We start from the raw sequence: 17,072 nt of genomic DNA on the forward strand, positions 1-17,072 counted from the left end.
CGCACAGGCGCACACGCATCCTAAATTGACAGGACGATGCTGAGCTGCATTCCCATCATTATATGAGCAGAGGAGGATCCCAACACACCGATAGTGAAAGAAACAACGCCTCTGGATCAGAAAACCTGTATTATAATCCGATAGAGTTTTATCGCTGTAACCATGTCCGCCGGAGGAGACTTGGGGAACCCTCTGAGGAAATTTAAACTCGTCTTTTTAGGAGAACAGAGCGGTGAGTCGAGCATTTTGGAGAGCCTTGGAGGCTTGCTTGGTTATCACTTGCCAAACATGCTAATGCATCCTGAAGGCCATAACTGTGTTATTTGGTCTATTTGAAAGTTTTCACTATTTTGTAAATGTTTTGAGAGGTTGTGTTATATGTTAGCTCAATCAACCAATTCACCGGTTGCTGTCACGATTTTGTTTTTGTAGAAAATTTGATTAGTCATCCATTGTGATCTTAAACGTCATGAAATAAATCTATCTTCCCGGGTTTCCAGATGTTCATATTTTATTTAAACCAATTTCTCTATTTAAACATGTTTTATTTTAATGTATAATTGGTATTAGAGAAAGATTACAGTAGACGACGTGAAATACGAATTTGTATGTTTTGATGTGGTGCAGTGACCGGCAGAAAGATTCGTTCTGTTTCAAGATTATAATAACATGTTATCACAGTTCCATCGTTGATTATATGCGTAAATGTAACATTAAAATGTATGACATGACAAGCTATAATTTTTTTAGGTTTAAAAGGGATAAATAGACAAACAGTTCCCATGTGTCAGTTCGGGACACACCCAGGTTGGCGATGTCTGTAGAATATATAAACCTCGCAGTCACTGTCTCCAATCTCCATCACTTGACTCACAGTTCCGTAACAGAATGATAGTCACGAATGGTTTTTCCGTGTCGTAACATGATGAAGTATTCAATAATTCAATGATTTAGGGAACAATGACTGTTTACGTGGTTGATATGGCACAGATTCAGGAGTCTAGATCGATAATGGTTTAGCGCTATAAACCTCTTGGAATATGTGGTCACTGGTCAGACATCAGACAGTCGGAGTGGCTATACACATCTCGGTACAATCATGGAAGTGAAAAATACTAGTGGTTTATTTGTAATAGAATGGATGCTGTGTTAGGGTGTGTGTGTGTGTGTGTGTGTGTGTGTGTGTGTGTGTGTGTGTGTGTGTGTGTGTGTGTGTGTGTGTGTGTGTGTGTGTGTGTGTGTGTGTGTGTGTGTGTGTGTGTGTGTGTGTATGTGTGTGTGTGTGTGTGTGTGTGTGTGTGTGTGTGCGTGCGTGCGTGCGTGCGTGCGTGCGTGCGTGCGTGCGTGCGTGCGTGCGTGAGTGAGTGAGTGAGTGAGAAAGATGAGATGTGTGTCACTCATGTCCATAATTTAGTGTATGTTCCTGTGTGTGTGTGTGTGTATGTATGTACTGTATGTACTGTATGTGTGTGTGTGTGTGTGTGTGTGTGTGTGCGTGTATGTATGCACTGTATGTGTGTGTGTGCGTGTGTATGTAATGGTAGGTGTCATGGCTTTCCATAGAAAATTAATCTGAGATGTAGCTGCCCATGGTGCTCTGTGTGTGTGTGTGTGTGTGTGTGTGTGTGTGTGTGTGTGTGTGTGTGTGTGTGTGTGTGTGTGTGTGTGTGTGTGTGTGTGTGTGTGTGTGTGTGTGTGTGTGTGTGTGTGTGTGAGCATGTGTGTTATTGCATTTGTATGTAGCTAACACCCTAATGGTTTTCCGTAAGGTATGTGGTAATGTAGCGGTGTGGTGCTGATTTCAAGCCTGTAATGGCCACTGCCCATAGCCTTCTGTAGGTTACTAACTGTGATGTACTTAGCTACAAGGAGCCTAAGACACCTAGACAAAGCGAGTGCAACATTATCCATAGGCTAGTTATTGATTTCGTAACAGTATGTATGTATGTATGTATGTATGTATGTATGTATGTATGTATGTATGTATGTATGTATGTATGTATGTATGTATGTATGTATGCATGTATGTATGTATGTATGTATGTATGTATGTATGTATGTATGTAGACAATGTATGTTCTGCACGGTACGCACAGGTAACTGCCAAAATAAAGGAAACACTAACATAAAATGTCTTAATAGGGTGTGTCAGAACAGCTTCAATGCACCTTGACAATAGATTCTACAAGTGTCTGGAACTCTATTGGAGGGATGTGACACCATTCTTCCACAAGAAATTCCATCATTTGATGTTTTGTTGATGGTGTTGATAAACGCTGTCTCAGGCACAACGCCAGAATTATTTTGGCAGTTACCTGTATGTATGTATTTGATTGAAAAAAGTCAAGGGGTCTGAATGCTTTCTGAAGGCACTGTATGTACAGAGCATCGGGAAAGTATTCAGACCCCTTCCCTTTTTCCACATTTTGTTACGTTACAGCCTGATTCTGAAATGTATTAAATAAAACATTTTCCTCATCAATCTATGCACAATACCCCATAATGACATGATTTGGAAAGGCACACACCTGTCTATATAAGGTCCCACAGTTGACAGTGCATTTCAGAAAAAACCAAGCCATGAGGTCAAAGGAATTGTCTAAAGAGCTTAGAGACAGGATTGTGTCAAGGCACAGATCTGGGGAAGTGTAGCAAAACATTTCTGCAACATTGAAGGTCCCAAAGAACACAGTGGCCTCCATCATTCTGAAATGGAAGAAGTTTGGAACCACCAAGACTCTTCCTCAGCTGGCCGCCCGGCCAAACTGAGCAATCGGGGGAGAAGGGCCTTGGTCAGGGAGGTGACCAAGAACCCGATGGTCACTCTGACTGAGCTCCAGAGTTCCTCTGTGGGGATGGGAGAACCTTCCAGAAGGACAACCATCTCTGTAAAACTCCACCAATCATGCCTTTATGGTAGAGTGGCCAGACGGAAGCCACTCATCAGTAAATGGCACATGACATCCCGCTTGGAGTTTGCCAAAAGGCACCTAAAGGACTCTCAGACCATGAGAAACAAGAGTCTCTGGTCTGATGAAACCAAGATTGAACTCTTTGTTCTGCCAAGTGTCACGTCTGGAGGAAACCTGGCACCATCCCTACGATGAAGCATGGTGGTGGCAGCATCATGCTGTGGGGATTTTTTTTCATCGGCAGTGACTGGGAGACGAGTCAGGATCGAGGGAAAGATGAACGAGCAAAGTACAGAGAGATCCTTGATGAAAACCTGCTCCAGAGCGCTCAGGACCTCAGACTGGGTCGAAGGTTCACCTTCCAACAGTACAACGACCCTAAGCACACAGCCAAGACAATGCAAGTCTCTGAATGTCCTTGAGTGGCCCAGCCAGAGCCCGGACTTGAACCCAATCTAACCTCTCTGGAGAGACCTGAAAATAGCTGTGCAGTGACGCTCCCCATCCAACCTGACAGAGCTTGAGAGGATCTGCAGAGAAGAATGGGAGCATCTCCTCAAAATACAGGGGTGCCAAGCTTGTAGCGTCATACCCAAGAAGACTCGAGGCTGTAATCGCTGCCAAAGGTGCTTCAACAATGTACTGATTAAAGGGTCTGAATACTTATATAAATGTGATATTTCAGTTTATTATTTTGTATACATTTGCAAAAATGTCTAAACCTGTTTTTGCTTTGTCGTTATGGGGTATTGTGTGTAGATTGATGAGAAAACCCCCCCAATTTAATAAATTTTAAAATGAGGCCGTAACATAACAAAATGTGGAAAAAGTCAATGCGTATGAATACTTTCTGAATGCACTATATTTATGTATGTATGTATGTATGTATGTATGTATGTATGTATGTATGTATGTATGTATGTATGTATATACTGTGTGTATGGATGTATGTATGTATATACTGTATGTATGTATGTATGTATGTATGTATGTATGTATGTATGTATGTATGTATGTATGTATGTGTGTATGGATGTATGTATGTATATACTGTATGTATGTATGTATGTATGTATGTATGTATGTATGTATGTATGTATGTATGTATGTATGTATGTATATACTGTGTGTATGGATGTATGTATGTATATACTGTATGTATGTATGTATGTATGTATGTATGGATGGATGTATGTATGTATGTATGTATGTATGTATGTATGTACTGTGTGTATGGATGTATGTATGTATATACTGTATGTATGTATGTATGTATGTATGTATGTATGTATGTATGTATGTATGTATGTATGTATGTATGTATGTATGTATATACTGTGTGTATGGATGTATGTATGTATATGCAGTATGTATGTATGTATGTATATACTGTGTGTGTGGATGTATGTATGTATATGCAGTATGTATGTATGTATGTATGTATGTATGTATGTATGTATGTATGTATGTATGTATGTATGTATGTATGTATGTATGTATGTATGTATGCATGTATATACTGTATGTATGTATGTATGTATGTATGTATGTATGTATGTATGTATGTATATACTGTATGTATGTACTGTATGTACTGTATGTATGTATATACTGTATGTATGTATGTATGTATGTATGTATGTATGTATGTATGTATGTATGTATATACTGTATGTATGTATGTACTGTATGTATGTATGTATGTATGTATGTATGTATGTATGTATGTATGTATGTATGTATGTATGTACTGTATGTATGTATGTATGTATGTATGTATGTATGTATGTATATACTGTATGTATGTATGTATGTATGTATGTATGTATGTATGTATGTATGTATGTATGTATGTACTGTATGTATGTATGTATATACTGTATGTATGTATGTATGTATGTATGTATGTATGTATGTATGTATGTATGTATGTATGTATGTATGTATGTATATACTGTATGTATGTATATACTATATGTATGAATGTGTATATATACTGTATGTATGGATGTGTGTATGTATATACTGTATGTACTGTATGTATGTATCTATGTTCACCCTTGTGTTCTGTTCATCTTCCAGTGGGGAAAACATCACTGATCACCAGGTTCATGTACGACAGCTTTGACAACACATATCAGGTAAAACTTGGCTCCTTCATTTAATGTTCAGGTACAAACAAATTACAGGACATAAATTAGAAACACATTACAGGACATCAATTACAGTACAAAGTACAAAGGGCAATACAAATCTATTTACCATAGATTTGATTAGATGTCAGTGCTTGGCCTACACACTGAATAGCTTCTTATGTTTCCTATCTATCACAATACATATTTTCTTTTGTGAATAACAAACTATAGAGGGTAAAACACTGTACCCCGTGGGACTTATTTTATTGTTCTATTATTGCTAATATCACTTTCCTGTTGTTTTATTTGACAGGCAACCATTGGGATTGACTTCTTATCAAAGACCATGTACCTGGAGGACCGAACAGTAAGAAACTCTGTCAGTTTCCTGAAAGGAACACACAGATCAACACAGACTACATTATTTCTACACTTTTTAGTGGCCTAGCACGCTAACTAGCACAATAGCACTCCAATTCTCCTAGTATACAAGACATACTAACTATACCAGAGGAGGCTGGTGGGAGGAGCTATAGGAGGACAGGCTCATTGTAATGGCTTGAATGGAATAAATTGATTGGTATCAACCCCATGAAACATATTGAAACCACATGGTTGACTCCATTCTATTTATTCCATTCCAGCCATTACAATGAGCCCATCCTCCTATAGCTCTTCCCACCAGCCTCCACTGAACTATACATACTTGTACATACTACATACTAATTACATCGATGAGGCATTCATAAATGAGAATGTATTCTCATTTAACTTACCTGGTGAAATGAACTTAAATACACGTGTTAATACAGAGCTGTTGTTTAGCCAGTACTGTATCTCTGTGTATGCTATCTATCTAGGTGAGGCTGCAGCTGTGGGATACGGCTGGCCAGGAGCGCTTCAGGAGTCTGATTCCTAGCTACATACGGGACTCTACTGTCGCTGTGGTGGTGTATGACATCACAAGTGAGCATTGCAACTCACACAACAAGCAGAACCACACGCACACGCACACGCACACACACACACACACACACACACACACAGTTACCCTGTGTACTATAGTGGCGTGTCATTTTGGTTTACACAGTAAAATACAGTAAAAATGTTGTAAATTATGTATTTCCTCTACAGACATGAACTCATTCCAGCAGACCTGTAAGTGGATTGATGACGTTCGAACAGAGAGGGGCAGTGATGTCATCATCATGTTAGTGGGCAACAAGACAGACCTGGAGGAGAAGAGGTGGGTCTAGTTCAGGGTTCCCCAACTGGCAGCCCGCGGGCCGAATTTGGGCCACTGGTGGTAATATTTGTCCCCCCAAGTTGTTGGACATAATTTTTATTTATTTTATCTTTATTTAACTAGGCAAGTTAGTTAGGAACAAATTCTTATTTACAATGGTGTCCTAGGAACAGTGGGTTAACTGCCTTACTCAGGGGCAGAACAACATATTTTTACCTTGTCAGCTCGGGGATTCAATCTAGCAACCTTTCGGTTACTGGCGCAATGTTCTAATCACTAGGCTACCTGCCTCCCCAGGACTGTAAGACTGTAAAAACAACAGGAAATCAGCTCCAAGTTATTTTAATGTAAGAAATCTGGTCCCAAGTGTTCCCGTGCATAATAGAAAGACACATGCTTGTATACAAATGTAAGCAAGGTTTGTAATGATTATGTTTTAGTCAAACATATCTGTCTGGGCTTCTTGCGGTCAATTTGCACTACAAATTATTAGTAATTATGTTCCGGCCAGCCGACCATCCTCAAAAAAATTGTTCCATGGCTGAAACGAGTTGATGATCCCTGTCTGAAACTAGTTGATGATCCCTGTCTGAAACTAGTTGATGATCCCTGTCTGAAACTAGTTGATGATCCCTGTCTGAAACTAGTTGATGATCCGTGTCTGAAACTAGTTGATGATCCCTGTCTGAAACTAGTTGATGATCCCTGTCTGAAACGAGTTGATGATCCCTGTCTGAAACGAGTTGATGATCCCTGTCTGAAACTAGTTGATGATCCCTGTCTGAAACTAGTTGATGATCCGTGTCTGAAACGAGTTGATGATCCGTGTCTGAAACGAGTTGATGATCCCTGTCTGAAACTAGTTGATGATCCCTGTCTGAAACTAGTTGATGATCCCTGTCTGAAACTAGTTGATGATCCCTGTCTGAAACTAGTTGATGATCCCTGTCTGAAACTAGTTGATGATCCGTGTCTGAAACTAGTTGATGATCCCTGTCTGAAACTAGTTGATGATCCCTGTCTGAAACTAGTTGATGATCCCTGTCTGAAACTAGTTGATGATCCGTGTCTGAAACTAGTTGATGATCCCTGTCTGAAACTAGTTGATGATCCGTGTCTGAAACGAGTTGATGATCCCTGTCTGAAACGAGTTGATGATCCCTGTCTGAAACGAGTTGATGATCCCTGTCTGTAGCTAGTTGATGATCCCTGTCTGAAACGAGTTGATGATCCCTGTCTGAAACTAGTTGATGATCCCTGTCTGAAACTAGTTGATGATCCGTGTCTGAAACTAGTTGATGATCCCTGTCTGAAACTAGTTGATGATCCCTGTCTGAAACTAGTTGATGATCCCTGCCTGAAACTAGTTGATGATCCCTGTCTGAAACTAGTTGATGATCCCTGCTCTAGTTTATATCTGACAAATGTATTACATATACACTGACTGTACAAAACATTAGTTACCCATGCTCTTAGCATGACATAGACCGACTTTCTAAATCCTCTTCAACCAGTGTAGATGAAGGGAGGGAGACAGGTTAAAGGATGATTTTTAAGCCTTGAGACAATTGACACATGGATTGTGTATGCGTGCAATTCAGAGGGTGAATGGGCAAGATAAAATATTTAAGTGCCTTTGAATGTTGTATGGTAGTAGGTGCCAAGCGCACCTGTTATATGTGTCAATAACTGCAACGGTGCTGGGTTTTTCACGCTCAACAGTTTCCTTTGTGTATCAAGAATGGTCCACCACCCAAAGGACTTTCAGCCAATTTGACACAACTGTAGGAAGCATTGGAGTCAACACGGGCCAGCATCCCTGTATAAGCTTTCCGGAGGGGTAGTTTGTCTGCCTTAATGCTACTTTTTCAATCCCTTTAAATGGATTATATATGCATTTACAGCGTGAACATGAGTCACCTGATTTGATTCAACTATGCATCAATTGTTCAACGTCATTGGTTCTACATAAACCGTTTAAGATGTCTATCAAGTATTTCCCTTGAAACATTTGAATGCATGCTATGGTCTGATTCTCCCACAGGCAAATCACTATTGAGGCGGGAGAGCAGAGAGCCAAAGAACTGAACGTGATGTTCATCGAAACTAGTGCCAAGACAGGCACCAATGTCAAACAGGTGATTCTTGCTATATCAAATCAAATCAAATGTTTTTATATAGCCCTTCTTACATCAGCTGATATCTCAAAGTGCTGTACAGAAACCCAGCCTAAAACCCCAAACAGCAAGCAATGCAGGTGTAGAAGTACGGTGGCTAGGAAAAACTCCCTAGAAAGGCCAAAACCTAGGAAGAAACCTAGAGAGGAACTAGGCTATGAGGGGTGGCCAGTCCTCTTCTGGCTGTGCCGGGTGGAGATTATAACAGAACATGGCCAAGATGTTCAAATGTTCATAAATGACCAGCATGGTCAAATAATAATAATCACAGTAGTTGTCGAGGGTGCAACAAGTCAGCACCTCAGGAGTAAATGTCAGTTGGCTTTTCATAGCCGATCATTAAGAGTATCTCTACCGCTCCTGCTGTCTCTAGAGAGTTGAAAAAAGCAGGTCTGGGACAGGTAGCACATCCGGTGAACAGGTCAGGGTTCCATAGCCGCAGGCAGAACAGTTGAAACTGGAGCAGCAGCATGGCCAGGTGGACTGGGGACAGCAAGGAGTCATCATGCCAGGTAGTCCTGAGGCATGGTCCTAGGACTCAGGTCCTCCGAGAGAGAGAAAGAAAGAGATAAAGAGAGAATTAGAGAGAGCATACTTAAATTCACACAGGACACCGGATAAGACAGGAGAAGTACTCCAGATATAACAGACTGACCCTAGCCCCCCGACACAAACTACTGCAGCATAAATACTGGAGGCTGAGACAGGGGGGGTCAGGAGACACTGGCCCCATCCGATGATACCCCCGGACAGGGCCAAACAGACAGGATATAACCCCACCCACTTTGCCAAATAAATGTAGCATTTCTTAATTAGGCAGTCAACATTTCAGAATTTTAGCTTCTTAATATGCTTCATGTCACTCAAACATAAGATTTAGATTGTGGAAATTCTTTCTAGTATGTTGATTTATTATGTTAGTTTTATTCTATTCTTTCAAACTATTTCCCTTCCTCTCTTGCTCTCTCTCTTCCTCCCTCTCTCTTTCACTTCCTCCTTCTTCCTCCCTCCCTCTCTCTTTCTCTCTCTCCCTCTCCAGCTGTTTCGGCGTGTTGCAGCAACCTTACCTGGGATGGAGAGTTTGGACGATGTGAACCCTGAAGGCAGTATCCTTTAGAACAGAGAGAGTGAGTGACTCAACACTGTTAATCAAGGCTCAGAACAACGAAGAGAAACTCAGTAGAGGGAAAGAATCCTTTAACTCATCGTGGTTGCTGGTACGGTAATAAAGAAGTAGGCAGAAATAGGCTGCCATCTCCAGTGCAGTGAACCCGTAATATGATCAATGGTATGTATGGAATCTATACTGCCCTACAAAAGGCAAAGTTCAATAACTACGTTATGGTACTTCATGATGTATTTTGATTGATTGGCTTGTTCTTGTTTCAGGTAACTAAATACCACATTAATCATATAACATACCTGGCCTTTACAACAGATGAAAGGTTTTATAGGGCAGTATAGGACAAGGGGAAAGGATCCCCCCTAATGATGGTATAGCAGGATAGCAGCCTAGTGATGGTATAGCAGGGTAGGCCCCTGTACCTAGGGAGTAGAGCCCTGCACGGGCATGAAATTTAAGCCTGAGCCCTTCCAATACCCACGACATTCAGGCCCTACCGTTCCCTGGCCCGTACCGTTAGCTGCTCCTCTCTGTCTGTCCCCTGCTCCATCCCTGCACTGCTGCGTTTATCTGCTCCAATATTCTCTCTACATGTCTGAGTATCCATAACAATGGCTCCGCTTGGCTGCTCACAAGACGAGAGAGGGACTGACTGAGTTGGCTGCTCACCAGACGAGAGAGGGACTGACTGAGTTGGTTGCTCACCAGACGAGAGAGGGACTGACTGAGTTGGCTGCTCACCAGACGAGAGAGGGACTGACTGACTGAGTTGGCTGCTCACCAGACGAAAGAGGGACTGACTGAGTTGGTTGCTCACCAGACGAGAGAGGGACTGAGTTGGCTCCTCACCAGACGAGAGAGGGACTGACTGAGTTGGCTGCTCACCAGACGAGAGACTGACTGAGTTGGCTGCTCACCAGACGAGAGAGGGACTGACTGAGTTGGTTGCTCACCAGACGAGAGAGGGACTGACTGAGTTGGCTGCTCACCAGACGAGAGAGGGACTGACTGAGTTGGTTGCTCACCAGACGAGAGAGGGACTGACTGAGTTGGCTGCTCACCAGACGAGAGAGGGACTGACTGAGTTGGTTGCTCACCAGACGAGAGAGGGACTGACTGAGTTGGTTGCTCACCAGACGAGGGACTGACTGACTGAGTTGGCTGCTCACCAGATGAGGGACTGACTGAGTTGGCTGCTCACCAGACGAGAGAGGGACTGAGTTGGCTCCTCACCAGACGAGAGAGGGACTGACTGAGTTGGCTGCTCACCAGACGAGAGACTGACTGAGTTGGCTGCTCACCAGACGAGAGAGGGACTGACTGAGTTGGTTGCTCACCAGACGAGAGAGGGACTGACTGAGTTGGCTGCTCACCAGACGAGAGAGGGACTGACTGAGTTGGTTGCTCACCAGACGAGAGAGGGACTGACTGAGTTGGCTGCTCACCAGACGAGAGAGGGACTGACTGAGTTGGTTGCTCACCAGACGAGAGAGGGACTGACTGAGTTGGTTGCTCACCAGACGAGGGACTGACTGACTGAGTTGGCTGCTCACCAGACGAGGGACTGACTGAGTTGGCTGCTCACCAGACGAGAGAGGGACTGACTGAGTTGGTTGCTCACCAGACGAGAGAGAGAGACTGACTGAGTTGGCTGCTCACAAGACGAGGGACTGACTGAGTTGGCTGCTCACCAGACGAGAGAGGGACTGACTGAGTTGGTTGCTCACCAGACGAGGGACTGACTGAGTTGGTTGCTCACCAGACGAGAGACTGACTGAGTTGGCTGCTCACCAGACGAGAGAGGGACTGACTGAGTTGGTTGCTCACCAGACGAGAGAGGGACTGACTGAGTTGGCTGCTCACCAGACGAGAGAGGGACTGACTGAGTTGGTTGCTCACCAGACGAGAGAGGGACTGACTGAGTTGGCTGCTCACCAGACGAGAGAGGGACTGACTGAGTTGGTTGCTCACCAGACGAGAGAGGGACTGACTGAGTTGGTTGCTCACCAGACGAGGGACTGACTGACTGAGTTGGCTGCTCACCAGATGAGGGACTGACTGAGTTGGCTGCTCACCAGACGAGAGAGGGACTGAGTTGGCTCCTCACCAGACGAGAGAGGGACTGACTGAGTTGGCTGCTCACCAGACGAGAGACTGACTGAGTTGGCTGCTCACCAGACGAGAGAGGGACTGACTGAGTTGGTTGCTCACCAGACGAGAGAGGGACTGACTGAGTTGGCTGCTCACCAGACGAGAGAGGGACTGACTGAGTTGGTTGCTCACCAGACGAGAGAGGGACTGACTGAGTTGGCTGCTCACCAGACGAGAGAGGGACTGACTGAGTTGGTTGCTCACCAGACGAGAGAGGGACTGACTGAGTTGGTTGCTCACCAGACGAGGGACTGACTGACTGAGTTGGCTGCTCACCAGACGAGGGACTGACTGAGTTGGCTGCTCACCAGACGAGAGAGGGACTGACTGAGTTGGTTGCTCACCAGACGAGAGAGAGAGACTGACTGAGTTGGCTGCTCACAAGACGAGGGACTGACTGAGTTGGCTGCTCACCAGACGAGAGAGGGACTGACTGAGTTGGTTGCTCACCAGACGAGGGACTGACTGAGTTGGTTGCTCACCAGACGAGAGAGGGACTGACTGAGTTGGTTGCTCACCAGACAAGGGACTGACTGAGTTGGTTGCTCACCAGACGAGAGAGGGACTGACTGAGTTGGTTGCTCACCAGACGAGAGAGGGACTGACTGAGTTGGCTGCTCACAAGACGAGGGACTGACTGAGTTGGCTCCTCACCAGACGAGAGAGGGACTGACTGAGTTGGTTGCTCACCAGACGAGAGAGGGACTGACTGAGTTGGCTGCTCACCAGACGAGAGAGGGACTGACTGAGTTGGCTGCTCACCAGACGAGAGAGGGACTGACTGAGTTGGTTGCTCACCAGACGAGAGAGGGACTGACTGAGTTGGTTGCTCACCAGACGAGGGACTGACTGACTGAGTTGGCTGCTCACCAGACGAGGGACTGACTGAGTTGGCTGCTCACCAGACGAGAGAGGGACTGACTGAGTTGGTTGCTCACCAGACGAGAGAGGGACTGACTGAGTTGGCTGCTCACAAGACGAGGGACTGACTGAGTTGGCTGCTCACCAGACGAGAGAGGGACTGACTGAGTTGGTTGCTCACCAGACGAGAGAGGGACTGACTGAGTTGGTTGCTCACCAGACGAGGGACTGACTGAGTTGGTTGGTCACCAGACGAGAGAGGGACTGACTGAGTTGGCTGCTCACAAGACGAGGGACTGACTGAGTTGGCTGCTCACCAGACGAGAGAGGGACTGGCTGATTTGGTTGCTCACCAGACGAGAGAGGCACTGACTGAGTTGGCTGCTCACAAGACGAGGGACTGACTGAGTTGGCTGCTCACAAGACGAGGGACTGACTGAGTTGGTTGCTCACCAGACGAGAGAGGGACTGACTGAGTTGGCTGCTCACCAGACGAGAGAGGGACTGACTGAGTTGGTTGCTCACCAGACGAGAGAGGGACTGACTGAGTTGGCTGCTCACCAGACGAGAGAGGGACTGACTCAGTTGGCTGCTCACCAGACGAGAGAGGGACTGACTGAGTTGGCTGCTCACCAGACGAGAGAGGGACTGACTGAGTTGGCTGCTCACCAGACGAGAGAGGGACTGACTGAGTTGGCTGCTCACCAGACGAGAGAGGGACTGACTGAGTTGGCTGCTCACCAGACGAGAGAGGGACTGACTGAGTTGGCTGCTCACCAGACGAGAGAGGGACTGACTGAGTTGGCTGCTCACCAGACGAGAGAGGGACTGACTCAGTTGGCTGCTCACCAGACGAGAGAGGGACTGACTGAGTTGGCTGCTCACCAGACGAGAGAGGGACTGACTGAGTTGGCTGCTCACCAGACGAGAGAGGGACTGACTGAGTTGGCTGCTCACCAGACGAGAGAGGGACTGACTCAGTTGGCTGCTCACCAGACGAGAGAGGGACTGACTGAGTTGGCTGCTCACCAGACGAGAGAGGGACTGACTGAGTTGGCTGCTCACCAGACGAGAGAGGGACTGACTGAGTTGGCTGCTCACCAGACGAGAGAGGGACTGACTGAGTTGGCTGCTCACCAGACGAGAGAGGGACTGACTCAGTTGGCTGCTCACCAGACGAGAGAGGGACTGACTGAGTTGGCTGCTCACCAGACGAGAGAGGGACTGACTGAGTTGGCTGCTCACAAGACGAGAGAGGGACTGACTCAGTTGGCTGCTCACCAGACGAGAGAGGGACTGACTCAGTTGGCTGCTCACCAGACGAGAGAGGGACTGACTCAGTTGGCTGCTCACCAGACGAGAGAGGGACTGACTCAGTTGGCTGCTCACCAGACGAGAGAGGGACTGACTGAGTTGGTTGCTCACCAGACGAGAGAGGGACTGACTCAGTTGGCTGCTCACCAGACGAGAGAGGGACTGACTGAGTTGGCTGCTCACCAGACGAGAGAGGGACTGACTGAGTTGGCTGCTCACCAGACGAGAGAGGGACTGACTCAGTTGGCTGCTCACCAGACGAGAGAGGGACCGACTGAGTTGGCTGCTCACAAGACGAGAGAGGGACTGACTCAGTTGGCTGCTCACCAGACGAGAGAGGGACTGACTGAGTTGGCTGCTCACCAGACGAGAGAGGGACTGACTGAGTTGGCTGCTCACCAGACGAGAGAGGGACTGACTCAGTTGGCTGCTCACCAGACGAGAGAGGGACTGACTGAGTTGGTTGCTCACCAGACGAGAGAGGGACTGACTGAGTTGTTAAGTAGCTTCTTTAGATCACTCTAAACTCTGTCAAACGTGTGAAATAATCTCTCCAGTTGAAGCACTTCTGACACCGTGTTATGATGTTAAGAGATGATTGTACAGAGACACTGTGAATAAGAGCAGGAGGGTGTGAATGGCTCAGCTTCAAAATGTTATTGATCAATTGAATAATTCTTGAAAATGATACCCAAGCCTGGCCAATACCCTAGTTATTGATTTAAAAAACAGGCCCTTCCTAACCCGATGTATAATGTCGGGGCCCTTAGGGCTCGAGTTGGGTAGCAGAGCTGTACTAGGGAGACATGATGAAGAATACACTATTGTGGTTGGAAGGAGGGCGTACTGTAGTTACATATAGTGTGGAATTGTGTGTGTGGGTGTGAGAGAGAAAGATAGAGGGTCTATTATATTGCATTAAAGTAATTTTTGTTGACTGTTATGTGACAGTTTTGTTGTTTAGAATGGAATATGCAGATAATGTTTAACCATTTTCTATGTGTTCCCCAAGTTTTCCTTAATTGGACACTTTCCAGTGATTGACATAAAGCTGGACAAACCAGCAGAACCCACTGTCCCAGAGGGCGGGTGCTCGTGTTAATGCAGAGCTGTCAGACAGCTTCCTTCACACCATAGGCTTGTTGTGTTGCTTCCTACTGGTTAGCTTCCAGTTGACTTTTCTGATTGGATATGGGCCTTATACCGTATATATCCGATTAGACGAATCAAGTGTTATTTCAGTCTTCAGTTGTAAAATATTGTATACTTTGTCAATATGTAGCTAAGTGCCGGACAAGAAAAAAAAAAAAGGAAAAAAAAAGGAAAATGGAATGAAACTCGAATTATTTTCGCCGTTATGTTTTGTATTTTTTTATATAAAAGGGAAAGCACCAAAAATGAGGCTTAAATGGGGAGAAGTGGGCCAGTCCATTTTCAAGATGGCTGCCCTGTCTGAATGTCTGCAGCACGCATGCACGCTGATCTCATGCCTCTCGAACCCCGGAGCTGCTTGACTAACTTAGAATGTTTTATAGCGTAATAATAGCATACTCATATCAACAATGTGTCCCAAATCATATTCTCCACAGGAGTTGATTTACCGTAGATTCACCCTTAAGTTACTGTAGCTGTGAAAATGTGTAACTCTCAATGGGCAACTTTTATAGAACAACTGTGCTGTGGTACAAGAAGAAAAAAGCCAATGGAATTTCACATGCCCTCCCCTTCTCTCCCTCCGTTCCCCCGGCAACACACATAACGATCCACTGTACTGCACTGTATATAATATGTATGTCGTGAACGTCCCTTAGTAAAAGTGGTCATTGTTCACCGGTATGAATAATCTAACAATGTTTAATGATTAATAAATAAAAGATTAAAAGGGCTTCACTCTTCTAACTATCCACACTTACCCATTTCAAAATGGTCTCGTCTTTCAAAAGTGTCTCTTTTGCTTTACTCGTCGTTATATTTATGATCCTTTCAAATACATACTGTATATCAGACTAAGTCAGAATATAACATGTTTTAATTCTACATAACATGATCCTCTCATTTACAGTTCAAATCAAATTGTATTTGTCACATGCTCTGAATACAACAGGTGTAGACCTTACTGTGAAATGCTTACTTTAAAACCTTTAACCAACAATGCAGTTCAAGAAATAGTTAAAAATATTTACTTAATAAACTAAAGTAAAAAAGTAAAAGATAAAAGTAATACAATAAAAATAACGAGGCTATATACAGGGGGTACCGGTATCGAGTCAATAACTATTAAATGATGTTGGGCATAGTGGGCACATGGTGGGGGGGGGGAATGGAGACCATGGTTAGAGACTATTACCTATTTGACACTACCAGGGGTCTAACCTGCTTTTGAAAGCAAAAGTCAAATTGAAAACATAATTGGCAATATTGATTTTCATTAATAGCAAGCTAGGAGGACTGATGGTTTGCTTAGCTAATCTACTGTAGCAAGTCTGTTAGGTAACTACTGTAGCTATCTAGGAAACTTGCCAGCTAGCTATTTTTTCATTTCTAGCAGAAAGTGTTATAGCCGTGGTATAAGCGGGATAATCAACTCGGGGCTCTATGCGTTCCCTGGAAAATAATGCAACTCCGTGGAAGGTTAGTGGCGCTGTGCGTGGTGGCACACAACTTCCAAATCGTGCATTGTTTACCACAGAATGCATAGTCCCTCATTGATTATCCCTTAATTATGTCTATTTAATTATGTGTTAAAAACCATAAGACAGTTATAATGCATATAGTGAGCCAATATTTACTTAGATATTAACATGCAAATTAGGCCTAAGTGACCTAAACATTAAGACAAGGTGAGCAGAGACATGAAAGACAGAAGTCAAGGTAGCACATCTGTGAGGACATGAGGCAGATTATGCAGATGTTTGCTCAAATTAAATCTCACCGCTCAAGAGGTGGCACACATAGTTAATAACATGTCACTGTGATTGGTTGCCAGTGTGTGTATGTCCCTTCTGATTGGTTGACAGTGACTCAGGTGTTTCTGCTGACTGGAGTAGATGGGAGGAGTAGGCAGGGTTTTGACCAATGTTGACAGCGGCATAGTCACCAGAAGAAGTGCTTTCTTAAATGACAGCACTGGCTTCATTGGGGCAGCTGGGGTCC

The 17,072-nt window shown here is 44.6% G+C and overlaps 1 protein-coding gene across 2 annotated transcripts; it reads left to right on the forward strand.

Annotated features, from left to right (window-relative positions):
* The first annotated feature begins 162 nt into the window (after positions 1-162).
* On the forward strand, positions 163-15,021 carry LOC120020309 (ras-related protein Rab-6B-like). Of its 2 annotated transcripts, XM_038963878.1 has the most exons (8): positions 163-232; positions 4,995-5,053; positions 5,361-5,414; positions 5,908-6,013; positions 6,182-6,293; positions 8,338-8,431; positions 9,510-9,576; positions 14,957-15,021. In XM_038963878.1, exons 1-8 carry the CDS (start codon positions 163-165, stop codon positions 15,019-15,021), a joined length of 627 nt encoding a protein of 208 aa, XP_038819806.1. The 2 variants fall into 2 exon arrangements, with proteins under 2 accessions (XP_038819806.1, XP_038819807.1); XM_038963879.1 differs by lacking the exons at positions 5,908-6,013; positions 6,182-6,293; positions 8,338-8,431.
* Positions 15,022-17,072: the final 2,051 nt, after the last annotated feature.

Source organism: Salvelinus namaycush, chromosome 25 (genome assembly GCF_016432855.1).
Source record: "Salvelinus namaycush isolate Seneca chromosome 25, SaNama_1.0, whole genome shotgun sequence".
In the NCBI taxonomy this organism is placed as follows: Eukaryota; Metazoa; Chordata; class Actinopteri; order Salmoniformes; family Salmonidae; genus Salvelinus; species Salvelinus namaycush.